The sequence below is a fragment of the Harmonia axyridis genome, chromosome 3 (assembly GCF_914767665.1).
Source record: "Harmonia axyridis chromosome 3, icHarAxyr1.1, whole genome shotgun sequence".
NCBI lineage: Eukaryota > Metazoa > Arthropoda > Insecta > Coleoptera > Coccinellidae > Harmonia > Harmonia axyridis.
The window spans coordinates 34,192,613-34,216,824 of record NC_059503.1 but is presented as its reverse complement, the minus strand read 5'-3'; the positions used below and the strand labels follow the sequence as shown (position 1 = coordinate 34,216,824).

Below are 24,212 nucleotides of genomic sequence, written 5' to 3'. Positions count from 1 at the left end.
CTAAGTATTGAAATCATTTTCCGCAGCGTGAAAAAATATAAATTGATGATACAGGCGTTGAATAATAAGATGAATACACAATAATAAACAATAAGTTATTCGGTCTGAAAGTTACAATAAAATTAAATTCAAATGCTAGAAATTGGAACCACTTAAGCTGAAGCTTGTGTGTTGCACAGAGTTTCACATAAACTGTAAAAATTAACCCAGCCACCATATCACTCATGCCATACATACTCACTCTCAATCCAGGAAGGAGAGAACGATTAATGAACACAAAAACACTTTCCAAAATTATCCATGATTCTGCGTGATATACACTGCTCAACAATTGATAGGGATCACTTAATTGTTCTGAATTTATTTCTGAAATATTCGCTCCAAGATTATGAATTTAGTCGGATATCAAAGTATTTTCAGTTGATAATATGGTTCACTTGAGAAAAGAATGAAAAAATGGAAAGTTGGAGAGAAAAAAGACTTTATTAGGAACACTCAAAATTCTGTGTTTGAATAACATAAAAATTTTATGATGAAACCACAAGAAGGCTCAAGTTTCGGTTAAGCTAGTACCTAGTTGGTCCCCCACGAGCTCGTCTCAAGCATTCTACCCTACGAGGCATACTTTCGATCAAACAATTTATAAAATTTTGGGGCAAATTCGTCCAAATATCCCGTAAAGCGTTAGAAAGGTCCTCCAGGTTATTGATCGGTTGTTCTAAGGTTGACAATTGTCTAGACATCTCAGACCAGACATGTTCGATGCAATTCATGTCTGGAGAGCGAGTTGGCCAGTCCATCCTATCAATAGCATGAGTTTCTAGCGCTTCATTAACCAGACAACTAAGGTGTGGACGGGCATCATCGTCAATTAAAATGAAATTCTCGCCGACGGCAGCCGCAAACGGAACAATTATGGGTTCAATAATCATATCGTGATATCTCTGGCTGGTCATGGTGGTGTTCTGCAGAACAACCAACTCTGTGCGTTGGTTCAAACAAATGCCTCCCCATACACATATAGAACCTCCGCCAAAAGCTGTTGTGGGTACCATAAACTGTTCTGCATACCTTCGACCTCTTTCCCTCCAAGCAAGAATACGTCCATCAGAGTTGACCAAACGAAATCTAGACTCATCCGTAAATAAACATCGGCTCCAATCTTCAAGTGTCCTATTGCGGTGCTCCTCAACCCATTGCCGTCGATGAACCCGGTGTTCCCTATTCAAACGGGGATGTTGTACCCTCCTACGTGCTCTCAAACCACGAACATGTAGTCGTCGTCTTACAGTCTGGTTCGAAATTAGAACTCCTGTTGCAACTCTCAGTGATCTATTTAGCCGCGACGCCGGGTAAGTGGGATTTCTCCTAGCATTGAGGATCAAAAGACGATCTTGCGCAGCTGTTGTACTGCGCTGCCGACCTCCCCCATGAACATAAGCTACTGAGTCGTTTTGGATGAACCTATTCCAAGCCCGACTCACGACACTTTGCGAAAAATTCAACTGCCGGGACACCTCTCGCTGGGACAAACCTTCCTGTATCCACCGTATGATTTGGTCCAGTTGCACAGGAGCCAAACGTCTTCTCGGCATGACTGATAAGCTGATATTGTTCTCATTTCTTCAATTATTGTCACCTTATGTGTTTGAACGAGAGAAAAAAACAGATTTAATAACAAATACCACATTGCTTTTCACTCCACCTGTAACAGCCTACAGATAATAATCGATTTTGAGAACAAGAGCCGATGAAGTGAGGAAGACTTTGATATAATCAACTCAAAACATCTAACTTTTTCTTTAGAGAACATATAATGTACAGATATTCACGAGATAACTTGAAAAAAATACAAATGAAGAGAAGTTCATAAGTGATCCCTATCAATTGTTGATCAGTGTATTTAGCCAATTTATGTCATTTTTCAGAGAAGGAGGCAAAACATTGGAAAATTTTAGTCCCAAATATTCCAAACAACGCTGTAAATGACTCTTGCAAACAAAAGGAACACATAATGATAACATACATTGATATCTAGTGGAAAAACTATGGTAATTATTATTACTTTTTATCTGATAAACTATACACTCAGAAATATATAATTGTCTTATGTTCATTATGTTGCAATCACTAAACAATAATTCGGTACTTTACGTTCTATCCACACAGATAATTTTCAAAATATACTTCTGAATGATCTGCAATCCCTCCAGAGCATTATCGTATAAACCACCCCATATAACCAACACATACCTCAACACCGATTCAACCAAGAAATCATAAACTTTCAGTGAAGTACTTGCTACATCGCGAAGATTGTAAAAAAAAATATATGCTAAGGCTTAAGACGAGTCCTCAAATACTCCACATGCGCATCCCATCTCATATGTTGGTCCAAGAAATCCAATTAATATTTAATACTCGAAACCCTATCAATTGTTGGACAGGTGCAGTTAGAATTATTACAGTCAGCTCTATGTATAGTTAATAATGATATATCAGGCTTTCCGTTCTTCATGAGGGAAAACGTGATGAACCAAGATTTGGTAGTGTTGAGACTTGGTAAGCTCATCGAAAACCAAATAATTATCAACCCCATACCTTCTTCGACTTCCTCGTACAACTCATCCCATGTATTTATTGCCACTGAAAAGCAGCATTGTTCCATCAGCATATGACAAAATCTTACAGTTTGGGATATTCAACAGCAGTAGCTGATTGACGTAAACGAGGAACAGAACCGGCCCCAGAACAGTACCCTGTGGAATGCCCGTACCCAAAATTCCTCGATCACTCAGCTGCCCATTCAGTGAGTTCCTCTGTAATCTGTCATGCAAATAATCCTCCAGAAGTTTCAAACGGTTATCCCTCATGCCCACCGTTTCTAGTCTATCCAACAATTTGTGCGAAACGGTATCGAACGCCTTCGCTAGATCCAAGAACACGGCCATGCATTTCATCGATGAAGAGATTAACTGCTCCATGGCATCTTGAGTTGACTTGCCTTGTGGAAAACCGAATTGATTACAGCTTATCATATTAGATCAAGAAAATGTGTTAACCGCGATTTCAAGCATTTTTCGAAAATCTTCACGAAATTATTAATAAGCAATTTAGGTCTATAATTCGTTAGCTTGTCCCTTTCATTCGATTTATGTTGACATATGAAACACAATTTGTGCATGAACATAATAAAATGAATGGATAATTATGAATCTGGAGATGACGGTATCTCATCGTTTTTCTTAAGAAATTACAGTGCTGTTCTTGCTAAACCGTTGACTATCATTATCAACTTCAGTCTGAAGAATTGCATTTTTCCTTCTCAATGGAAGAGATCACTTGTGGTTCCGATTTTCAAGAAGGGGAATAATGCACATGTCCATAACTACAGGCCAATATCTATCCTGTCAAATTTTGCGAAGGTGTACGAGGAGGTGTTATACAAGGACATATATTTTAGTGTTCATTCATATTTGTCCACACAACAGCACAGATTCATTCGAGGAAGATCTACCGTAACTAACCTGGCAACAATTTCACAATACATCACGGGGTGCTTGGACGAGGGTGGTTAAGTTGATGTTATCTACACTGACCTATCTAGAGCGTTTGATACTGTTGACCATAATATTCTGCTGAGGAAATTAACATCACTGGGTTTCAGTCCAGCATATGTGAGGCTTCTACGATCGTATCTCAGGAGAAGAATGAATTATGTTTTTTACAATGGCTTCAAATCGTTTGAGTATGCTCTTTCATGTGGCGTTCCCCAGGGATCAAATTTGGGGCCATTGTTGTTTGTTATATACATCAATGATCTTCTCACCTCACTTAGATGTCCAGCATTGGCTTTCGCAGACGACTTTAAGCTCTACTTGAGAATCCGTGATGTGGCTGATTTGCTGTTTCTCCAGTCGTGCTTGGAATATGTTCATGGTTGGAGCTTGTGTAACAGGCTTGTGTTAAATATGGACAAATGTTTCAAGGTCACATACACTAGAAAGTCAACTCCTCTATCGTATGGCTATCATATTGCTGAGAGATTTCTCAGCAATCAAGATGAAATATGTGACCTCGGAGTTTCATTTGACTCCTCATTCAGCTTTATCCCGCATGTAGATCAGCTTTGTGCATCAGCTAGTCGAGCTTTAGGCTTTGTTTTTAGATGCAGCAGTGAGTTCGAGGATTGGTCGATATTGAGGAATCTCTATTTCGCGCTGGTTGTCAGTAAGTTGGAGTATGCTCACTTGGTGTGGTTCCCTATTTATGACTGTCATCTGTCGCGATTGGAGCGTATTCATAGGAGATTTTTTAAATACGTGGTTTTCAAGAGAACAGGGCGGTATCCTGAGCGTGGTGCAGACCTTTCTGATGTTATGGAGGAGTTGAGGATATCCTCGTTACTTGATAGACATGAAGAACAATGTGCCAGGTTTGCCCGTGGATTGTTAGCCAACAGGATAGACTCACCATATCTTCTGTCCAAGATGTCTTTCAATGTGCCGAGACTAGCAGCGAGGTTGACACCAGTTTTCTATTTACCTACGGCTCGGACTAATATTTCTGAACGATCTCCAGTTAACCGTATTTGTAAAAGTGCTGATAAACTAAGAGTTAATGTTTTTGGTTGAGTTTCGGGAAGTGAATTTTCAAGTGGGTAATGCATCATGTTGATGTGTTGAATTATTTTTGTTTATTCTGCACTGTATATTGTATATTATTTTTACCCTGTAATTGGGATATTCCTGTTGGGTAATAAAGAAATGTTATTATTATTATTATTAATTAACAATTTTAAACTAGCAGTTATGGGTTAGCTTTGGTTAGATTAGGTTAGGCTTTTGGTAGGTGTTCAGGACATTTCATTTATCAGGCTAGGGAAATATTTATATTGAGTTCAGTATTGTCTCACAAGTGTAAATTTTCATCTGGAATTTTCACTATATAAGATTGAATTTTGTGATTGTGTTGTCTTCAAATCATGCTAATTATTCCTCTCAACTTTGTAGAGATTGAGTTGTCAACCTCAAAAAATCATTTTCCTTTGGCAGGAAAATGTTCAGTTGATACGCATTATATTTATGTGAAGATTATCTATAATATATTTAAGATATACTGTTAAACCTTTTCGATCCTGTTGTAAGTGCCTATATATCACTATAATATTAAGAAATCTTATGAACTTGTTGAGGAATTTAAAAATGTAAGGATACCTGACAATTGCCCTCTAATATTCCTGGATGTTGTGTCTCTCTTTACGAGTGTACCGGAAGATTTGATTATTCAAGTGATCAGAGATAATTGATATTTCATTCAAACATTTACAGATTCGCCACGTGAGATGATTGTTGATTTGGTCATTTAAATTTTCAAATCTAGCTATTTTTCATTCAACGGAAAATTTTCTAAACAACTTGATGGTACCTTGTGTTATGGTTATGATCGATTGGCATTAATGTAGTCATATTTTTTTACTGTAGATATAACATCCTATAACAATAAAGTTTTGTCACTTCGAACTTTGGAATCTCCTGAAGTCTTTCCGTAGGGTAGGTGCGGTCTTTACCATAAATGATTTTCAAAAAAAGATTTCTGTATCACATTGAGGTGTTCTTAGTGACAATTGTATGTTCCACCCGAACCAGAGACTCCATATTGTATATGACACTCCACAAGAGAATGATATAGTATTTGCAACTTTCTTATATGAACAATTTTCTTAAGTCGCTTGAAGGTAAACAGCATTGACCTCAATTATTTAACCACTCCACAAATATGAACGTTCCATTAAGGATTTCTATCAATTTCTACTCCCAAATAAATAACTTTCAATTATTTCAAACGAGTTCTGACCCTTCAACCTTGAATATTGAATACTTGGTAAATTCAACTTATTAAATGATATAGTCATGAACTTCGTTTTCTCAAGATTCAAGCCCATCTCGCATCGCCAGATTCTTATTTTTTTCATTCGATATGTTCGGCTTTTGCATTCAATTACTTCCAGTTAGTGCCAGTGATGAGAACTGATGAGATGTTCGCTTCATAAATCAAAAAAGGGTATTTTGAATTATCGCAGCCTTCCACTTGAAACCTGAATACTTAGCTTGCCTGGTGGTTCTTGAAATTTGGAACTCTGTGGTACTCAGGCCAAACATATGTTATATATTCGAAATCTGGGAAAAGAGAGCCAGTCAAATATAGAAAAATATACAGGGTGTTCCATTTGAAGAAATGAAGTTCCCATCAATATGTTGCCCACTCTGTATGTATTTCATTTTTCGGAATCATTTTAAAAAACAGTAGTCGATTTCGTGAAAAACATTTTTTTGCATCTCTGTCAGTAACAAAGTTTAAGGGGGGGGTCAAATTATGGTTAAAAACCCGGTACCACATTGCCACATTTTCTGTTTTTTTTAGTCATGAGTAAGGACTTCCTCATTATTTTGGAAGTAAATTTAAGATAATAAATGTCCGAAACGTCGACCATCAGGTTCAACTGGGTTTGATTCATCTCCCATAACAATTTAGACAATATCTTACTTAAGTTGAACCTTTATTTCTAAATTTTCCGCAGTCTAACACAAATAGGAAAGTTGCCAATATGAATTTGGAACCGACGCATTCGCCATTTCGCAAGCCGAATTTCGAATCTAGCTTTCACGGTTACCTGCAGAACAAATGGACCTGATGGAGTCTCACACGAAGCAATCCAAGACTGTAGAATGCAAACAACAGTCGTTTTCCCAGTCATTCTCCCTGAATACGAAATGAACAGAAGGAGAATAAATACGTTCGAATTATCCTGAAAGTCATCCATCCTAGTATTGAAACTTGCGAACGTCTATTAGGAAAAATCGTGCTGTACATGTCTAGACAGCCTAAGGATATACAGCAGGTGCACGTGCCGAATTATCGTCTGATTTGGAGGCGTAGCTGAGTTGCTTGGGAAATTAGAAACAACAAAAAGTAGCTGAATTTCTGCAGTTGCAGAAGTAATATTATTTTCTTCGACCAAGACAATTCGGTCAATTTTCTCCACAAAAAATCCGGAATAATCATCAGCTTCATGTCGATCTTTATATTAATTTTGATTTTTCATAGTTGGGTCAACTGTAAAATTATCTGATTCAATTGCATGAGTTTTTTCCTTATCCTTTTCTATATCAGGTGTATAACGTAGATTCCGCCATTTTGAAATATTTAGCTGTAGCGATAAGTGGTAGTCGAAATAAATAGATCGTAGATGTCATACAATAAGCTTAAGTATTTGTAAAATAACGCCATCGATATATTTGTCGATTTGGGTCAGTATCATAAAGTTATTCTCGATAAAACATGTCAGCTTACGAGTCAAATTCTCGTCATATTCGGGAGGTTTTAATATTATTTTTCAATATAGAGATATTTGCGGCTGAGGCTCATCGAATGCTCTCAAATACATATGGTGAGGTCACTATCAGTAAAAGAACGTACCGAGAATGGTTACCATGCTTCATGGAAATGATTCAGAAATAAGAAAATTAACAAAATATGGCCAGTTTTTTCAACGTGGGGTTCGTAAGCTGCCCGAAAGATGGGAGAAAGTAGTTGCCAGCGATGGACAAAACTTTGAATCATAAATGTGTTACCAGTTTTTTATAATTATTTTAATCGAAAGATAATCGGACTACGATAAATAATTATAATCAAGAGATAATCGGACTACGAACTTTAGATTTGAAAAGAGATAACTTTTCAAACTTATAAATAAATCTCAACTGTAGTCCAGCGCTCCTTAGAACTCGAGAGGTTTTTCATATTAGCTTTGCGCCAACAAATTATAGTGTCCACAGTCCATTATCTAGAGCTCTTCGCCTAGCTAACAAATGTCAGGCTGATATATTTTTAGTATCAATACTCACCCTGGAAAAGAACTTCGAACCCCAAGCTCTTACAAGTCCGCTGGCATCTCGGTTCTGATTTTGCCTAATGCCCAAAATTAATAAAAAAGTTTTTGATAATATTATGTATTTCTTGAAAATTCAACTTTATGATTGGGCGCTTGTTTATTTATGTTCTTATATATTTTAATATATAAGAACAAAGAGGGCCAGATTATTGTCGACACAGGAAGAAAACTCGCAAGATGGAGGGAGTACATACAGGAATTATTCGATGATCAAAGACAAGAAGTAATCAAATTTGAGAATAACAGCCAGACAGGACCTGAAATAACACCAGAAGAAGTAGAACATGCTATCAAGTTAGCAAAGAACAATAAGGCCCCAGGTCCTGATGAACTTCCAGCTGAATTAATTAAGCTAATAACAGAAGAGCAAATTAAAGTACTAGTAGACTTATTTAATACAATATACAACACGGGCATTATTCCCAAGGAATGGCTGAAATCAACATTTATCACCTTACCCAAAACACCTAGAGCAAAAGAATGCACAGAATATCGAACAATTAGCTTGATGAGCCATGCCCTCAAAATATTCTTAAAAATCATACACCAGAGAATATTCAGAAAACTGGAACGAGATATCAGTGATTCACAATTCGGCTTCAGGAACTCGATGGGAACAAGAGAGGCACTTTTTGCCTTCAATGTGTTGGCTCAAAGATGTATGGATATCAATCAACCACTATATGTTTGCTTTTTAGACTACAATAAAGCCTTTGATAAAGTACGCCATGACCACATGATGCAACTCCTCAAAGAGAAATATCTAGATGATAAGGATATCCGGATAATAGCACATTTGTACTTCAATCAAACGGCTAATATCAAACTGGGTAATGACATTTCAGAGGACATACAAATAAAGCGAGGAGTGAGACAGGGGTGTGCATTGTCACCACTCCTATTCAATCAGTACTCAGAGAGCATAATTAAGAATGCATTGGCGGGAACAACAATCGGCATAAAAGTTAATAGAAGACCAATCAACAACATAAGATATGCCGACGACACCATACTCATTGCAGAGTCGCTAGCAGACCTACAAATAATATTAGATCGCGTGGTAGACAATAGCGAGAAGTGTGGCCTCACATTGAATGTGAAGAAAACAAAATTTATGACCATAACAAAAGCACAACAACGACCTGAGAGTTTATGGATTGAAGGACAGCCAGTAGAAAAGGTGAGGAAGTATAAGTACCTGGGAACCATTGTCAATGAGAGTAATGAGTGTACGGAGGAAATTCGAGTACGAATTGGCCAAGCCCGAAATGTGTTCAATAAGATGAGAAAGGTATTTTGTGGAAAAGATCTCAGTTTACAGCTCAAGATCAGGTTGTTAAAATGTTATGTATTTCCTGTGCTCCTCTATGGAATGGAAACCTGGACAATAAAACAGGATATAAGTAATCGACTGGAGGACTTCGAAATGTGGACATACAGGAGAATACTCAAAATAAGGTGGATAGACAAAGTATCAAATAAAGAAGTGCTCAAAAGAATGGGTAAAGAGAGAGAAATACTGAACGGGGTGAAGATTGGAAAGTTGCAGTATCTGGGTCATGTGCTGAGAGGGGAGAAATATGCCTTATTGCAGATAGTGATACAGGGAAAGATACAGGGAAGAAGGAACATTGGAAGAAGGCGAATCTTCTGGTCAAACAACTCGAGACAATGGTACAAGTGCAGTTCTGTTGAGTTGTTTAGGGCTGCAGTGTCAAAGATGAAGGTAGCCATTTTGATAGCCAACCTTCTGAGAGGAGATGGCACCTGAAGAATATATTTTAATGAAGATTTGTTATTGTTAAAATTTGTCATCAATGTTAAATGGCTTTGCCGTCTGATTATATAAATAATTAAATAAAAAAGCCTCGAATTTCTGAAAAAAATGGTAACAGCAAAGTTGTATTGCAGGGATCCTACTAATTATTCGGTTATCAGTTGACAATTTTTGATAACTCATATTGTAACAAGTGTTTGATAGTATATTCGCCAAAGTTTGGAATTTAACAACCCCATAGGCGGGGTTTTAATAAATGGTAACGTTTGATTGGTCATTCATTCATAGAACACATTAGAACTAAGATTTGATGCTATATGACACAAAAAAGTCACGTATTCGGTGGTTGATGAATCAAACTGCCGTTTTAAGTTGGAGTAACTTCACCTGTGGCGAAACATGTGAATGAAACATATTGACATACCTAGAATTACGATGTCTTGATGATTCCAAGTCAGTTTCAAATCTACGTCAATCCCGAACGGTATTTTATTTTTCTTTTTTGAATATTCCGTTCGTATCTACCAACAAAATTAATTAAATTAAATGTCTTAATAACTAATGTAATCATAATAATACTATTTTTTGCAACCGGTTATCAAGCTGCTCAGAATCCGGTTGCAGTATGACCTATTATGTATCACTCATTAAACTCATTTAAGACATCGAAGTGCAGTTTCATGCGGTTTAACCTCCACAAAAATCCCCTTAGGATCCAACCAGCAAATTCAGCTCCCTCGAAAATTCCATCTCCATTTTCTGAACTTTTTTCAAACAATGCTCGTAGTTCAGTTTATCCTCCGTTGTGTAAAACGGGTCTTACAATACAGTTCCTTCCGGTCCAGCGACGTAAGACCTCTGGCGCACATTAAATGTGGGACTTTGTTCTGAAAACTAGGAAACACCGTTATCGGAGAATAGGATGGCTTATTACTTCTTTCACCTCTTTATGTTGTCTAGATCCATTTTTGGGAACGAGCATTCCAGGGTCGGAATAGGTTCATATTCTCGAACGTTTTTGTTTTCTCTGATGATAACATTGAATTTTTGTCGATTATGATATGAGTCTCCAAGAGCCATCAATATTAACGGGACGAAATTCTGAAATTATGATTTTCGACTGATATTTATCATAGAGAGTGAACCAAAAAAAAATAGCCAATAATTCACCACTCTGATGAAAAATATTGGAGGAAGTTATATTATTGTTACGAAAAATTTTCATCTTCGGATCAACATTTTTTCATACAAAAATGTTTTGGAATTCACCATTGAAACTTTCAGTTTTAAACGCTCCCAAAATATTCATAAGTTGTTAGTATACTAGAGTACCTTACCTAGTAGGGAAGACCAGGTCTAAAATCTATACACTGCACATTATTCGCGGTTCCCAGAATTTGTTGACAGTGTTGTACAGGTCTTTATAAATGGATGTGACATCGCAGTTGGCTGGATTTACAATTATGAACTGTATATTTTGAAGCAAAGTGTTAATAGTAGATTTGGATTTATAACTGAGAACTCAATGCATATGGAGCATAAGGTTCACGAATTTATGAACCCAGCCAACTGGTATAATAATAATAATAATAAGAGAGTTTCTATTATTTTTATGCCGATTTCTATGTCGATATGGGTGTCCAACAAATGAGACAATACAACATATCACTGGAGGATGTCAAATGTTTGCAGGAAATGAATATAAAGAGAGACACGATGCAGTAGGAAAGATACTACACCAAGAAATGACAACCAAATTAACACTAATTCATTCTGAAAAAGTGCCATACTACAAGTAACGACCGGAGATCATCCTGGAAAACGAATGCTATAAGCCATACTGGGATCGTACAGTTTTGACTGATAAAACAATCCCTCACAATAGACCAGATATATTACTAGTCGATAAACATCAAAATACAGCATTACTCGTTGACGTTAGCAATACCAAATAACAACAAACTGCGTCAAAAGGAGGTGGAAAAAATTTCAAAATATAGGGACCTCGAATTTCAGGTAAAGCGTCAGTGGAGAATGATATCAACGAAAACTATTCCAATTATCATCTCAACAACTGGATTAGTGCCCAAAAATCTCAAGAGGAATATAAAGCAACTGGGACTCAGTGAGACTATATGTAATATAATGCAAAAAGCTGTTTTTTTAGGTACTGCAAGGACGGTGAGAAAATTCCTAGGAAGCGAGGGACAGGTCAAAGGATCACGTGTAAGAGGACCAGAAGTTCAACGAGAACTAGGGGGACCACAAGGACCGGACACGTCCGAGCTCTACCCTTCTGATATTTGGAATATCTGGGATTGAGTGAATGTTCCTCTTAGCGAGGAGTGAGAATCCGACGGCGAGGAGAAATCCTACGCGTATAGGCAAAAGACGGGAGAGAGTTTATTCAGAATATTATATAAATAAACATTCATTTATATGAACCCTGTGAGAAAAAAAATAACATGCCTAATTTGGATGTAGAATGAAAATTCCGAGCATCTTGCCAATTTGTTTCGTCATCAGAATTATAAAAATAGAAAATTCAAACTGGACGCAAAGTCAGGATTTTCCATCGCTCGTTCATTCAAGCAAAAATTGTACCTTTGGAGACTACAGAACTATTTAGAGGTCAGTTGAGAATAATGAATTACATCTGCGCAGGGCCCCCGCCAGACATTTTGGCGCCCCGGCAAAATAAAATTTCGCCGCCCTGCTTTGTAGTCCAGTCAATTTATGCTCATAAGGGACACTATAACGGCAAAGTTTCGAGGTAGTTTTGCTTCTTTCGGTTTTGGATGTTTTTTTGGGGTGCTGAATCCGAATCTGAGGTTGGCCACCAAAATTTCTCGACGGAACATTAAAAAATTTCAAAGAAATGACGAAAGGTGAAAAATTTCATTTATTGGCGGAGTTTTGATTTAATGCCAATCCATTCAACCATTCTAGATCATATCCAATCTTTCACTCTTCTGAGTTCCCACGCATTTTTTTCGATATTTCAGGATACATTTTTATATTGTTAAGGTCCGCGAGGGGGAGCCATGGCTCCTATGCCCCCACCCTGGATCCGCCCCTGAGAAAGGTAAAAAATTTCATTAATTGGCGGATTTTTGCATATTACTCGGAAAATATATTTTTTTTATGAAGGACCTTCCCATACAAAAACAAAGTTATTTAATCTTCCCTACAAATTTATCCTATCAAGTTTTTTGTGCGATAAACCGTTTTTGTTGAAAAGTGGCGTATTTCATCTGTCTCTGCAAAAACCGACTGTGGGTTAGTTTTGATTTCTTAGATACAATATGTTTTTTGGGATGCAAAATCCGAATTTGAGGTTTGCCATCAAAAATTCTTGACGAAACATGAGAAAAAAAATTATAAAAAAATTAAGTTTTTTAGCGGCTTTTGACATATAACTCAGGAAATATCACCTTCCTATACAAAATTTGAATTTGAGCTCCTGAAGTCAGGAGCTTTTGAACGCTTGTTGATTCATGTGCAGATTTGATTTATTAATGAATAGGTGATTGTTGAAACTTTCCTGAATACATGCCAGTGTTTTTCGCTCGATTCTAGAATCGATTATTCCTTATAAACTCAAAATCTCAAAGAGGTCGGATTGATAATCACATAGATTTTCTGATTATCTTCTTCAATATTTTTCTTGCATTTTCTATGATTCTTATGATGAGATGCAAAGTATTAACACCGTCGGATTCGCAGTCATCGATATAAAAGATATTTTGCATTTTTAATTTGTTACGCTATCAACACATAATTCCGTACGGACTGTCGTACGAGTTGAAGCCGATAGATGTTAAACGGCGTTTGTTTGCTTGTGAACAGCTGCTTGCAAGGCAAAGACGAAAGAGATTTCTGCATCATATTGTAACTGGAGACGAAAAATGGGTTCATTACGATGATCCCAAGCGCAGAGAATCATGAGCATATCTCAGCCATGCTTCCACGTAGACGACCAAACCGAATATTCACGGTTTCAAGGTTATGCTCAGTATTTGGAGGGACCAGCTCGGCGTATTGTATTATGAGTTGTTAAAACCAATTGAAACAATCACAGGCGTTCGTTATCGAAAGCAATTAATGCAATGGATGATACCATTGTTTTCTAGATTGTGAAAAAGTCAGGTTGAATCCTATAAACACAGCTGATATATTAATTAAAATTATCATTGATTGAAACTCAAACAATGTATGCACTTTACCTATCACATTTAACGAATTCTTCACACCGAAAAGGACGCCATCATATCCATAAATGGAATTGCTAAATTATATGACAATCGACTCTTATTGCTATTTAAGATTCATGGGGGGTTTCTTCAGGGGGTGATAATATGGCGTCGAAAGATATCCCCCGGATTTGTTTATGTGGGGCACCCTAAACAAACATCTAGGTATAAAATGGGCATAATTATTATTCAGCTTCAATTCAATACACTTCCCTTGTATTACAGTAACTTGTATTGTTTATTATTGATTGATCAAACATATTTTTCGAAAAAGTGTTGCTAAGTCAACGATGAATTGCTTCGCCATCCGTCGGAGGGAAAAGTGTTGCCTAACAATGATAATTGATATTTATTATACTTCATGTCTTTATCCAAATTTTCTATTGATCAATCAATTAAAATGATCGTTGATATAAATCTTATTTGAAGTTGGATCTCCACAATTTCAAAATGTTCGAAATAATAATACTCCTAATAACATATTTTATTCGCAGAAGAGACTTTTTATGGCTTGCCTTCAATTACCCGCCACAGGCTCGCCTTGAAAAGTGATACTTTTCCTTGTTATGAAATAATATACTATTGAGGAATACAGTCCTTTTACCACCGTCTTAGCTTATATGATTGCGTTTTCGCCAGTCCGTACCTGTTGAAGCACTTCGGAACAAATACAATACCTCTTTCTTCCTGGTTGGTGTCTACTCTTTGGACAAAATTGGACTATTTGGACCCACCGTTTTTAATTTAACTTGTTGGAAGTTTGCTGGAAAATAGAAGCCCCTAGTTTTATTACGAAATTTATTAATTTCTTTTATGGGTCCAGCTGATGTCGAGAATGCGCGGTTCGATCGATGGAATTTATATTACCCTGAAAAATAGTTGAGATATTTCAATTTTCTTGAAAGTTTTCGGGTCTTAGATGAGTTCGGAGATACAAGAGGAATTTCTAGAGGCCTTGCATGTTATATTTCAATTCTTCGAGTTAGTGGGTTGAGAATGAATTCGCATCATTTTCGGAAATATTATGTTTTCGTCTTCATAATGATTAAATTATTAGGGATAAGGGGTTTATATAGGGAATCATCAAGCCAAGTAGCTTGACATTTCAACCAACTACTCAATAATAATAATAAAAAACTTTATTTAGCACTCGGCTATTGAAAATAATACAAATATAATTCACTAAATTAATTAAATTCTTCATAAATATAGCTCATTAAACATTTTTTGAATTCCTTATAATAATTGCAATAGATATTCGATTTTTTCAGATAGTTTATTAAAAATAACTAATCCCCTGCTAAATATGGACTTATTCATTAATGAAGTATTAACTTTCTCTATGTAACTTGCAAATCAAGCTCGTGAAAAATTGCATAATTGAGCTTAACTTGACTCGATTCAAGATATTTATTGCTTGACTTGATATCAAGCTACTTGATATTACTTGAGCTTGATATGCACGTATCGCACGGCATATATTTCTGTAATTTCGTGCGCGCTTAGACTAAATGAGAGAATTCCTCGAGCACCGGGGGACTGAAGCATTCTCCAGTGTGACTTTATTAGTAGTTTCAGAATAGTTATTTAGAATACAAGTGCAGAAGGCATTGATATTCTTCCACGAGTTCAAAATTCAAAAACGAGCCACGAAGTGGCGAGTTTTGGAATGAACGAGTGGTAGAATGAGCCTTCTATACGAGTATTATACATTATTTTCTCTAATTCATTGCATTTTCATTGAAATTAATGAAATATTTCTATAAATATTATTCAGTGATTTTTGCATTGAAAAATGTTGGTTGGCAGAACTGATTTCTTCTAGGCAAATTGATGAATTGACAGATAAAGCCGTGGCGGAAAGTTCGGAGTACCAACATAGAATAATGAAATATAACCATGAAAACTGTGCGTTTCTGATATATTCTCGCACGATTTTGTTCTACAAGATGTGGAAGAATGAACGGAATAACCACAGAATTAGAGAATAGTTATTTATAATACAAGTGCAGAAGGCATTGATATTCTTCCACGAGTTCAAAATTCAAAAACGAGCCACGAAGTGGCGAGTTTTAGAATGAACGAGTGGTAGAATGAGCCTTCTGTACGAGTATTATACATTATTTTCTCTAATTCATTGCATTTTCATTGAAATTAATGAAATATTTCCATAAATATAATTTAGTGATTTTTGCATTGAAAAATGTTGGTTGGCAGAACTGATTTCTTTAAGGCAATTTGATGAATTGACAGATAAAGCCGTAGCGGAAAGTTCGGAGTGCCAACATAGAATAATAAAATATAACCATGAAAACTGTGCGTTTCTGATATATTCTCGCACGATTTTGTTCTACAAGATGTGGAAGAATGAACGGAATAACCACAGAATTAGAGAAATATCTTTCCAAACTTGACCAAAATGGCAAAGGCTTTTTATCAATGATAGTGTTACGTCGTGAAAATTTGTTGTTTGTTGGCGCCACCTGCGGCCGCGGTATTACCCGGTCGGTAAAACCCGGTCGGTAAACCCGGTCGGTAAACAAACATCGCCATAATAATTAATAACAATAACCTTCTCAAGTGTCAAACTGTGCTTATCTATTCTAAATTTCATCAAAAGTTAAGTTATTTGATTACTTTAAATTCATCTAATCATCTTTATACATTTTCAATTTCTTCTGTTAAAAACTGATTGAGCAATTTTGAGTGAATTGTGTGATACTCAAATTAAGTCATAACCACGAAGCCGGTGCAGAAGAGGTTAATCATCCCTTTTACCTATCCACCTGACCATCTTCTGCCACCGGATTAGGGGGTGAATTCACGGACATCATCTCTCTTAACTCACGAGGTAAGTGCACACAAATTCTTTCAACAAGTTGCTTAATCTTTAATAGTTATCGTCATCTGAAATTGGTTGCAATAATTTGCGATCATTTATTGGTGCCGAAACCCGGGAATTGTTCAAATTAATTCCATAATTTCAGTCTGATTTCAATTTCCGTTCATCTGATTATCCATTTAAATTCGCCGTTTAATTTTCTTTCCAATAAATCAAGTGGAAAATTATTGAACGGCTTATCGCGCGTCATCTGTTTATTATCATCTCCTTTGGCAAGATAAGCATCGTCTGTTCACTTTTCGAACTATAAATTCCGAATCAATTTATTTCTTGTATACCGGGGTCGTTCGAAAGTTAAAATGCCGTCGATGGAAAAATTGAAGGCCTCTATCTCTGAGGCGGTTGTCAAGCGCGAAAATGCATTCGCAGCGGCTTCCACTCTTCTCAAACTAATCAAAGGTTTGACCACCGAAGCAGATGTTGCCAACATGTGCTTGGCCGAGTTGTTTAAGGTAGAGAAGACCTTCAAAGAAGCTGACGAGTTGATCGTAAAGCTAAACTCTCAGTTAGAGGAAGAACAGGACGAGGCACCCTCAAAGTTTTCTGCCTTTTTTGAGATTTGCCTGCATGTCCGTGCTGCCCATAGCAATCTGACTGCATCTCCTTTGGCTGCGAAGCCTTCCTCTGTTGATCTCCCCATTCCTCGTGTCGAATTGCCCTCTTTTCATGGAAACATCGAGGAATGGCCTGGCTTCATCGCGCTATTTGATGCCCTAGTGCATCAAAATGGCTCCCTGGCGCCAGTCCAGAAGTTCCATCTTCTTGCATCTTCTCTTGCTGGTGAGGCGGCTTCTGTCATCTCCGGCTTCGAGATGAATTCTTTGAATTACGCTCTCGCCTATCAAGCCCTGTCCTCCCGTTATCAAAATCCTCGTCGGCTTGCTGACCTGTATGTGAGCCAGATACTGGATTCACGGCCTGCGTCTGTTTCTTCCTTGTCCCAGCTGAAACAGTTCGCCACCACGCATCAAAACGCGATCAATGCCATCAAGGCGCTGCCCATACCAGATTTAGCGGACTATCTTCTGTTCTCTCTGGCTTTGCGCAACCTCGACGTACCATCTCGTCAGTTGTTCGAGGGGCAGTTATCCTCGGATGACTTTCCCAATCTCTCGCAACTGCTCGAATTCACCAATCGACAGCTGCGAGTGTTGGAAAGCACTTCCATCACTTCATCCCGTTCGTCTGTGCCGAAGAGGTCGTCAAGACCACCATCACCGATAGCCTCAGCTTCTGTTTCTCCATCGGCTGTGCCTTCATCCTCTGGCCAGTCCTATCGCCGTCCGGCATACACTGGTTCGCGCTCATCTTCATCGCACACGTGTGTTTTCTGCTCTGCAAATCACTCCATTCGCCAGTGTCGTGAATTCAAGGCCATGACTATTCATAAGCGAAGAGCTTTCGTGACTGAGCAACGATTGTGCAGAAATTGCATGTCGTCGTTCCACTCCACTGCTGACTGCGGGTCAAGTCAGTGCTGCCACACATGCGGAGCACGTCACCATACAATCCTTCACATGGCCTCTACTGCCACTACGTCGTCTTCCGTGTCCCACACGAGGGAGCAGTCGACAGACCAACTCCCCTCTCCACCTTCTGTTTTCCGCACGGAGGAGCCATTGACAGACCTATCCCCCTCTCCACCTATTTCTTCAGAGCAGTCAGCTCGTACTTCTATCTCTCGAGCTGGAGTAAGAGGTCGATTAATGAATCTCGGCATGTCGCGCACGTTTTCTAGGGGGGCAGGTTCAGCTTCGTCTGGCCATGGTTCGGAATGACTACGAGTGTGGTCAGTTTGCGGCCGACTCACCCCGTCGGTCCAACATCCGTCCACGACGTCTCGTCTGTACTCTCCTTGTCATCTGCTTTCATCTGCGCGTTCTGCCTTGCGTCAGACAAATAATCCGGACTACCTTATGCCTACCGCTTGGATCCGTCTAGACAACCGGCGGAATGTCGTTTTTGGCCGTGCTCTTCTTGATTCAGGTTGCCAACACACCCTCATCACCCGAGATTGGGCCACCAAGCTTCGTCTGCGCATTCACCCCGAAGCTATTCAACTTCGCACCTTGAGTAACGCGGATCAGTTTCGCATCCAAGGGTACGCATACGTCACTCTCTGTCACCGAGGGGATCCCCCAAATCTAATCATTAAAGCCTACGTTCTTGACGGCCATCTAGACCCTCTTCCTGTCCAAGCGTTCAATGGCCGATGGTCTGAGTTTCGGCAATTCAACCTAGCTGATCCACTCTTCTATCTTCCTCGCATCATAGGGATGTTGATTGGTTCGGATGTGCTCCCTCATCTAATTCTTCCTGGCACGTTGCGCCCATCGTCTGAACTTCCAGGGGCATTGTCTACCACCTTAGGTTGGGTGCTCTATGGGCCCTATGCTCGTTATCGCAAGAGAACAAAACATGTTTCCTTCTCACCTGACATTGTCAATGGTTTCACTCGACATCCTAAAAGTACCCATCAGGCCCTCCAACAACACACCTCTTCATCATCTTCTGCAGGGTTATCACCTGCTGTTCCTCCTTCGTCACTTACGCAGCCTGATTCTCCTCTATCAGTGATCACCTGCCATTCCTCTTCTGACAAACCTAAGTCTTCTGATGCATCTCCCAAACTCTCACCATCTGACGTGATAAAATCTCATGTCGTTACCGATCTTCAGACCACGAACATGAGCCCCTCGCATCATTCAGACCAGGAGCTTGTCCACCTCGTTCGTCGCTTTTGGGAACTCGACAAGGTACCTGAAGTGCTTCCTTTAACTCCTGCAGAGAAAGAATGTGAAATGCTGTATCGCGCTGATGTAACTCGTGACTCCAACGGAAGATACACCGTTGGTTTACCCTTGTCATCTTCTCGGCTGGGTACCTCCGTCAACGTGGCGACTAGGCAGTTTATTCGGTTGGAACATCGTCTAGACAATAACCCTGCTCTTCGTGTCGCCTATCATGAGTTCATGCGTGATTATCTCGAAAGTGGACACATGGAATTGGTTCCTGAATCTTCTGATTGTCCGCGATATGAACCATATTACATCCCTCATCATCCTGTACATCGCCCTGACGACCCTCCTACTAAAATTCGAGTGGTTTTCAACGCCTCTTGCGCATCTGCTAATGGCAAATCCCTCAACGATCTTCTTCTTACTGGCCCGAAACTGCAAGCGGATATTTTCACTCTTCTGCTTCGCTTTCGTCTACATCGATATGTCTTCACTGCCGATATCAGACAGATGTATCGACAGATCTTGATAAGCCCTGAGCAAAGGGATTATCAACGCATAGTCTGGCGTTTCACCAAACAGGAACCTCTCCAATATTATCGCCTTAACACCGTCACTTATGGAGTTTCTTCAGCTCCCTATTTGGCACTTAGGACCCTCCGACAGCTAGCTTCAGACGACGGACCCAAGTTTCCTGCTGCTAGGCAGGTTTTGCTAGATGAAATTTATGTCGATGACATCTTAACAGGTTGTTCGTCCGAGGCTGAAGCTCTTGAGTTGCGTCAACAAGTTCAGGATCTGCTCATGGCGGGCGGTTTTGAGCTACGCAAATGGGCTACTAATCATCTTCCTCTTTTGGATGGTATTCCTTCTGATCATCGTAGAGAATCCTCCTCCATTGACCCCCTTCTTCTCGACCGTGAACCGAGTCTCAAGATTTTGGGACTTGGATGGAATCCAGCATCTGATCACTTCTTCTACTCTGTTCGTTTGACCTCAACAGCAATCACCAAGCGGTCTGTGTTGAGTCAGATGGCCAGAATCTTCGATCCCTTGGGATGGTTAGCTCCTGTTACCTTCTATGCGAAGATTTTCTTCCGTCAGCTCTGCTTACTCCATCTGGAATGGGACCAACCTCTTTCCAGTGAGGTTCAGCCCCCATGGTTGCAGTTTCAATCCCAGCTCCCCACTTTGACGGAGCTTCACATACCACGATTCATCTCAGCCATTTCTTCTTCTGCTCATCGGCTGATCGGCTTCTGTGATGCCTCTGAATCTGGCTACGCTGCAGTAGTTTATCTCCGCACTTTCGCATCTTCTGGACATTACCATGTGTCTCTCCTGGCGGCCAAGTCCAAAATTGCCCCTTGCAAGGCTACAACCCTGCCGCGCTTGGAACTGTGCGGTGCCCATCTTCTCGCCAAGCTCATGCATCACCTGTCATCTCGTGTTTTGCAGCATCTCACTACTGAATGCATCGCCTTCTGCGATTCTTCTGTAGCCTTGTCGTGGATTCGTGGTGAGAGTCACAGGTGGAAGACATTTGTTGGCAATCGAGTCGCTGAGATCCAGGATCTGATTCCCTCAAATCACTGGAGGCATGTGGTGTCTGAAGACAACCCAGCTGATTGTGCCTCTCGAGGATTGATGCCTGCAGACATTCATCATCACCCATTGTGGTGGCGTGGTCCTCACTGGTTGTCTCTCGATTCCTCTCTATGGCCCCTGTCCTCTGTTGATTCATCTCAAATTGATCAAGTGGACGAAGAAGCCAAGCCGCTCTCCGCTTTAGTGTTGACGGTTGTCTCCGGTGAACCCACCATGATTGACCGTTTTTCTTCGTATCTTCGACTCAAGCGCGTCATTGCCTTTTGTCGACGTTTCATACTGAATGCTCGTGGTTCAGCTTTACCTCGCACAGGTTTTCTCACCTCTGTTGAGCTTCAGGAAGCAGAGATCTGCTTAATACGTCTGGTTCAATCTGTTCATTTTGCCGAGGAGCTGGCTGAGCTGCAGAAACCATCTTCTCGTCATCGACTCATCATGAAACTTCACCTTTTTTGCGATGAGTATGGACTTGTTCGAGTTGGAGGTCGCCTTTCAGCCTCTTTATTACCATATCGACACAAACATCCTGTTCTTCTACCGAAGGACAATCATCTCACTCATCTGATAATCGATGATGCCCATTATCGTCTTCTGCACGCCGGTGCTTTAGCTACTCATTCGTACATTCGTCGACGGTACTGGATATTGGACGGACGTAATGTAGTACGCCATCGTCTGCGCAAGTGCAACCGATGCTTTTCTTGCAAGCCCCGTCCTCTAATACAGCCAATGGGCAATCTTCCACCAGAGCGGCTATCATCTGCTGTGGCTTTTCTAACTACTGGTGTCGACTACGCCGGCCCATTTTATGTGACGAGTGCACGACTACGCGGAGCCGTTAGCACGAAGGCATATCTGGTTGTCTTCATCTGCTTCTCTACTAAAGCAGTTCATCTAGAATTGGCATCTGAGCTGTCAACTCCAGCGTTCATCGCTGCTTATCGGCGCTTTGTTGCACGCCGAGGTCATCCTTCCGTCATCTTTTCGGATAACGGGACCAACTTTGTTGGTGCTCATAACTACCTTCGTGACCTTGGTCGCTTACTGTCTGCTCCACAACATCAGCAGAGTCTTTGTGATGCCGCCTCGTCGTCCGGAACTGACTGGCGATTCATACCCCCTTCCAGTCCTCACTTTGGCGGCCTGTGGGAGGCCGCTGTAAAATCTGCTAAACATCATCTTACTCGCGTTATTAGCCAGCAGAAACTCACTTACGAGGAGTTTCTCACCGTCTGCACTCAGGTTGAAGCCATCCTCAACTCTCGTCCTCTGTATCTTCCATCATCTGATCCTTCTGATTTTGAGGCCCTTACACCAGGGCATTTCTTGGTTTTCCGGTCCCTAACAGCTCCTCCTGACAACGATGTCAGTTCTGTGTCTGTGAACCGGTTATCTCGTTGGCAACTAGTCCAGCGATTTCAGCAGGACTTCTGGAAGCGTTGGCGTCAGGAATACTTGCATACCTTGCAGCAACGTCACAAGTGGTTGCAACCATCTACCCCCATTCTTCCAGGTACTGTAGTCGTCATTCGAGATGATAATCTTCCTCCTCTGAAATGGAGTATCGGTCGTATATCATCTGTTTTTCCTGGAACTGACTCCACCACTCGTGTAGCTGATGTTACTACTTCCTCTGGGATAATTCGACGACCAGTCGTCAAGCTGTGTCCTCTTCCAAGTCAATAGATGGCCCTTTTTCGTCTGTTCACTCCTTGCAATTGATCTTACTGAAGGGACTCTTCAGGGCGGGCGGCATGTTACGTCGTGAAAATTTGTTGTTTGTTGGCGCCACCTGCGGCCGCGGTATTACCCGGTCGGTAAAACCCGGTCGGTAAACCCGGTCGGTAAACAAACATCGCCATAATAATTAATAACAATAACCTTCTCAAGTGTCAAACTGTGCTTATCTATTCTAAATTTCATCAAAAGTTAAGTTATTTGATTACTTTAAATTCATCTAATCATCTTTATACATTTTCAATTTCTTCTGTTAAAAACTGATTGAGCAATTTTGAGTGAATTGTGTGATACTCAAATTAAGTCATAACCACGAAGCCGGTGCAGAAGAGGTTAATCATCCCTTTTACCTATCCACCTGACCATCTTCTGCCACCGGATTAGGGGGTGAATTCACGGACATCATCTCTCTTAACTCACGAGGTAAGTGCACACAAATTCTTTCAACAAGTTGCTTAATCTTTAATAGTTATCGTCATCTGAAATTGGTTGCAATAATTTGCGATCATTTAGATAGTATATTCAGCTCCTGTTGAAAGACTATTTTCCAGAGCTGCCCTTACAGTTACAAAAACCCGCAATAGGTTGGCGACAGATCTATAAGATGCTCCATGTGTCTTAGATCCTGGATGGAAAATTATTAAATCAAACAAAGCCTGGAGATTTCTCAATATTTAGAAATTTATTTTTTATTATTTTATATTTATATTTATTATTTATAGTGATTTAACTTATGTTTCTTTTTCAAAAAGGTGATATCTTATACAATGAGTGTTTTTTGCTTCCTTCTCATATCATCATTTTTCTATTGATTTGACACTACACAATAAAACTGCTAAAAATCAAGGAGCTTGATATGATTTAAGTACTTGATTAATAAATACTGGTTTTGACTTGAGATTGAAAAACAACTAGTTGATTAAGCTTGACTTGAAATCAAGTCAAGCTCAAGCTAAGTAGCTTGAAAATCAAGCCAAGGCTTGAATCTCTAGGTGGCATTGTCGTGATCTGCCAAAGTTTAACAACCTGAAAACCTCCTGATGTAATTAGGTGGTCTCTAGCATAAAATGAAGCGTGCTAATTTTTGGAATGATCGTTGAAATGGTATAGAACCCTCTTAAGGTAAAATTTATCATATGAAAAGTTGATGGTTTTGAGGGAGAGTCCACTTATGCTAAAACCCATTTACTTCTCCATTGGGGGGGAGTCGGTGATAAACTGATGAATTTCTAATGAGAATCCC

The 24,212-nt window shown here is 39.6% G+C and overlaps 3 protein-coding genes across 3 annotated transcripts; all 3 read left to right on the top strand.

Moving 5' to 3' along the window:
• Window positions 1-3,971: 3,971 nt before the first annotated feature.
• Window positions 3,972-4,634, top strand: LOC123675271. The gene has a single exon (XM_045610617.1). It carries the CDS (start codon window positions 3,972-3,974, stop codon window positions 4,632-4,634), a length of 663 nt encoding a protein of 220 aa, XP_045466573.1.
• Window positions 4,635-17,185: 12,551 nt separating this feature from the next.
• Window positions 17,186-18,664, top strand: LOC123675270. Its single transcript, XM_045610615.1, has one exon. The coding sequence runs from the start codon at window positions 17,186-17,188 to the stop codon at window positions 18,662-18,664; it is 1,479 nt and encodes a 492-aa protein (XP_045466571.1).
• A 138-nt stretch (window positions 18,665-18,802) lies between these two features.
• LOC123675269 lies at window positions 18,803-22,918 on the top strand. Its single transcript, XM_045610614.1, has one exon. It carries the CDS (start codon window positions 18,803-18,805, stop codon window positions 22,916-22,918), a length of 4,116 nt encoding a protein of 1,371 aa, XP_045466570.1.
• The last annotated feature ends 1,294 nt before the right edge of the window (window positions 22,919-24,212 follow it).

Coding starts and splice junctions, on each gene's coding strand:
- LOC123675271 (XM_045610617.1), top strand. CDS start 3,972: ATGGACAAATGTTTCAAGGTCACATACACTAGAAAGTCAACTCCTCTA.
- LOC123675270 (XM_045610615.1), top strand. CDS start 17,186: ATGCCGTCGATGGAAAAATTGAAGGCCTCTATCTCTGAGGCGGTTGTC.
- LOC123675269 (XM_045610614.1), top strand. CDS start 18,803: ATGCCTACCGCTTGGATCCGTCTAGACAACCGGCGGAATGTCGTTTTT.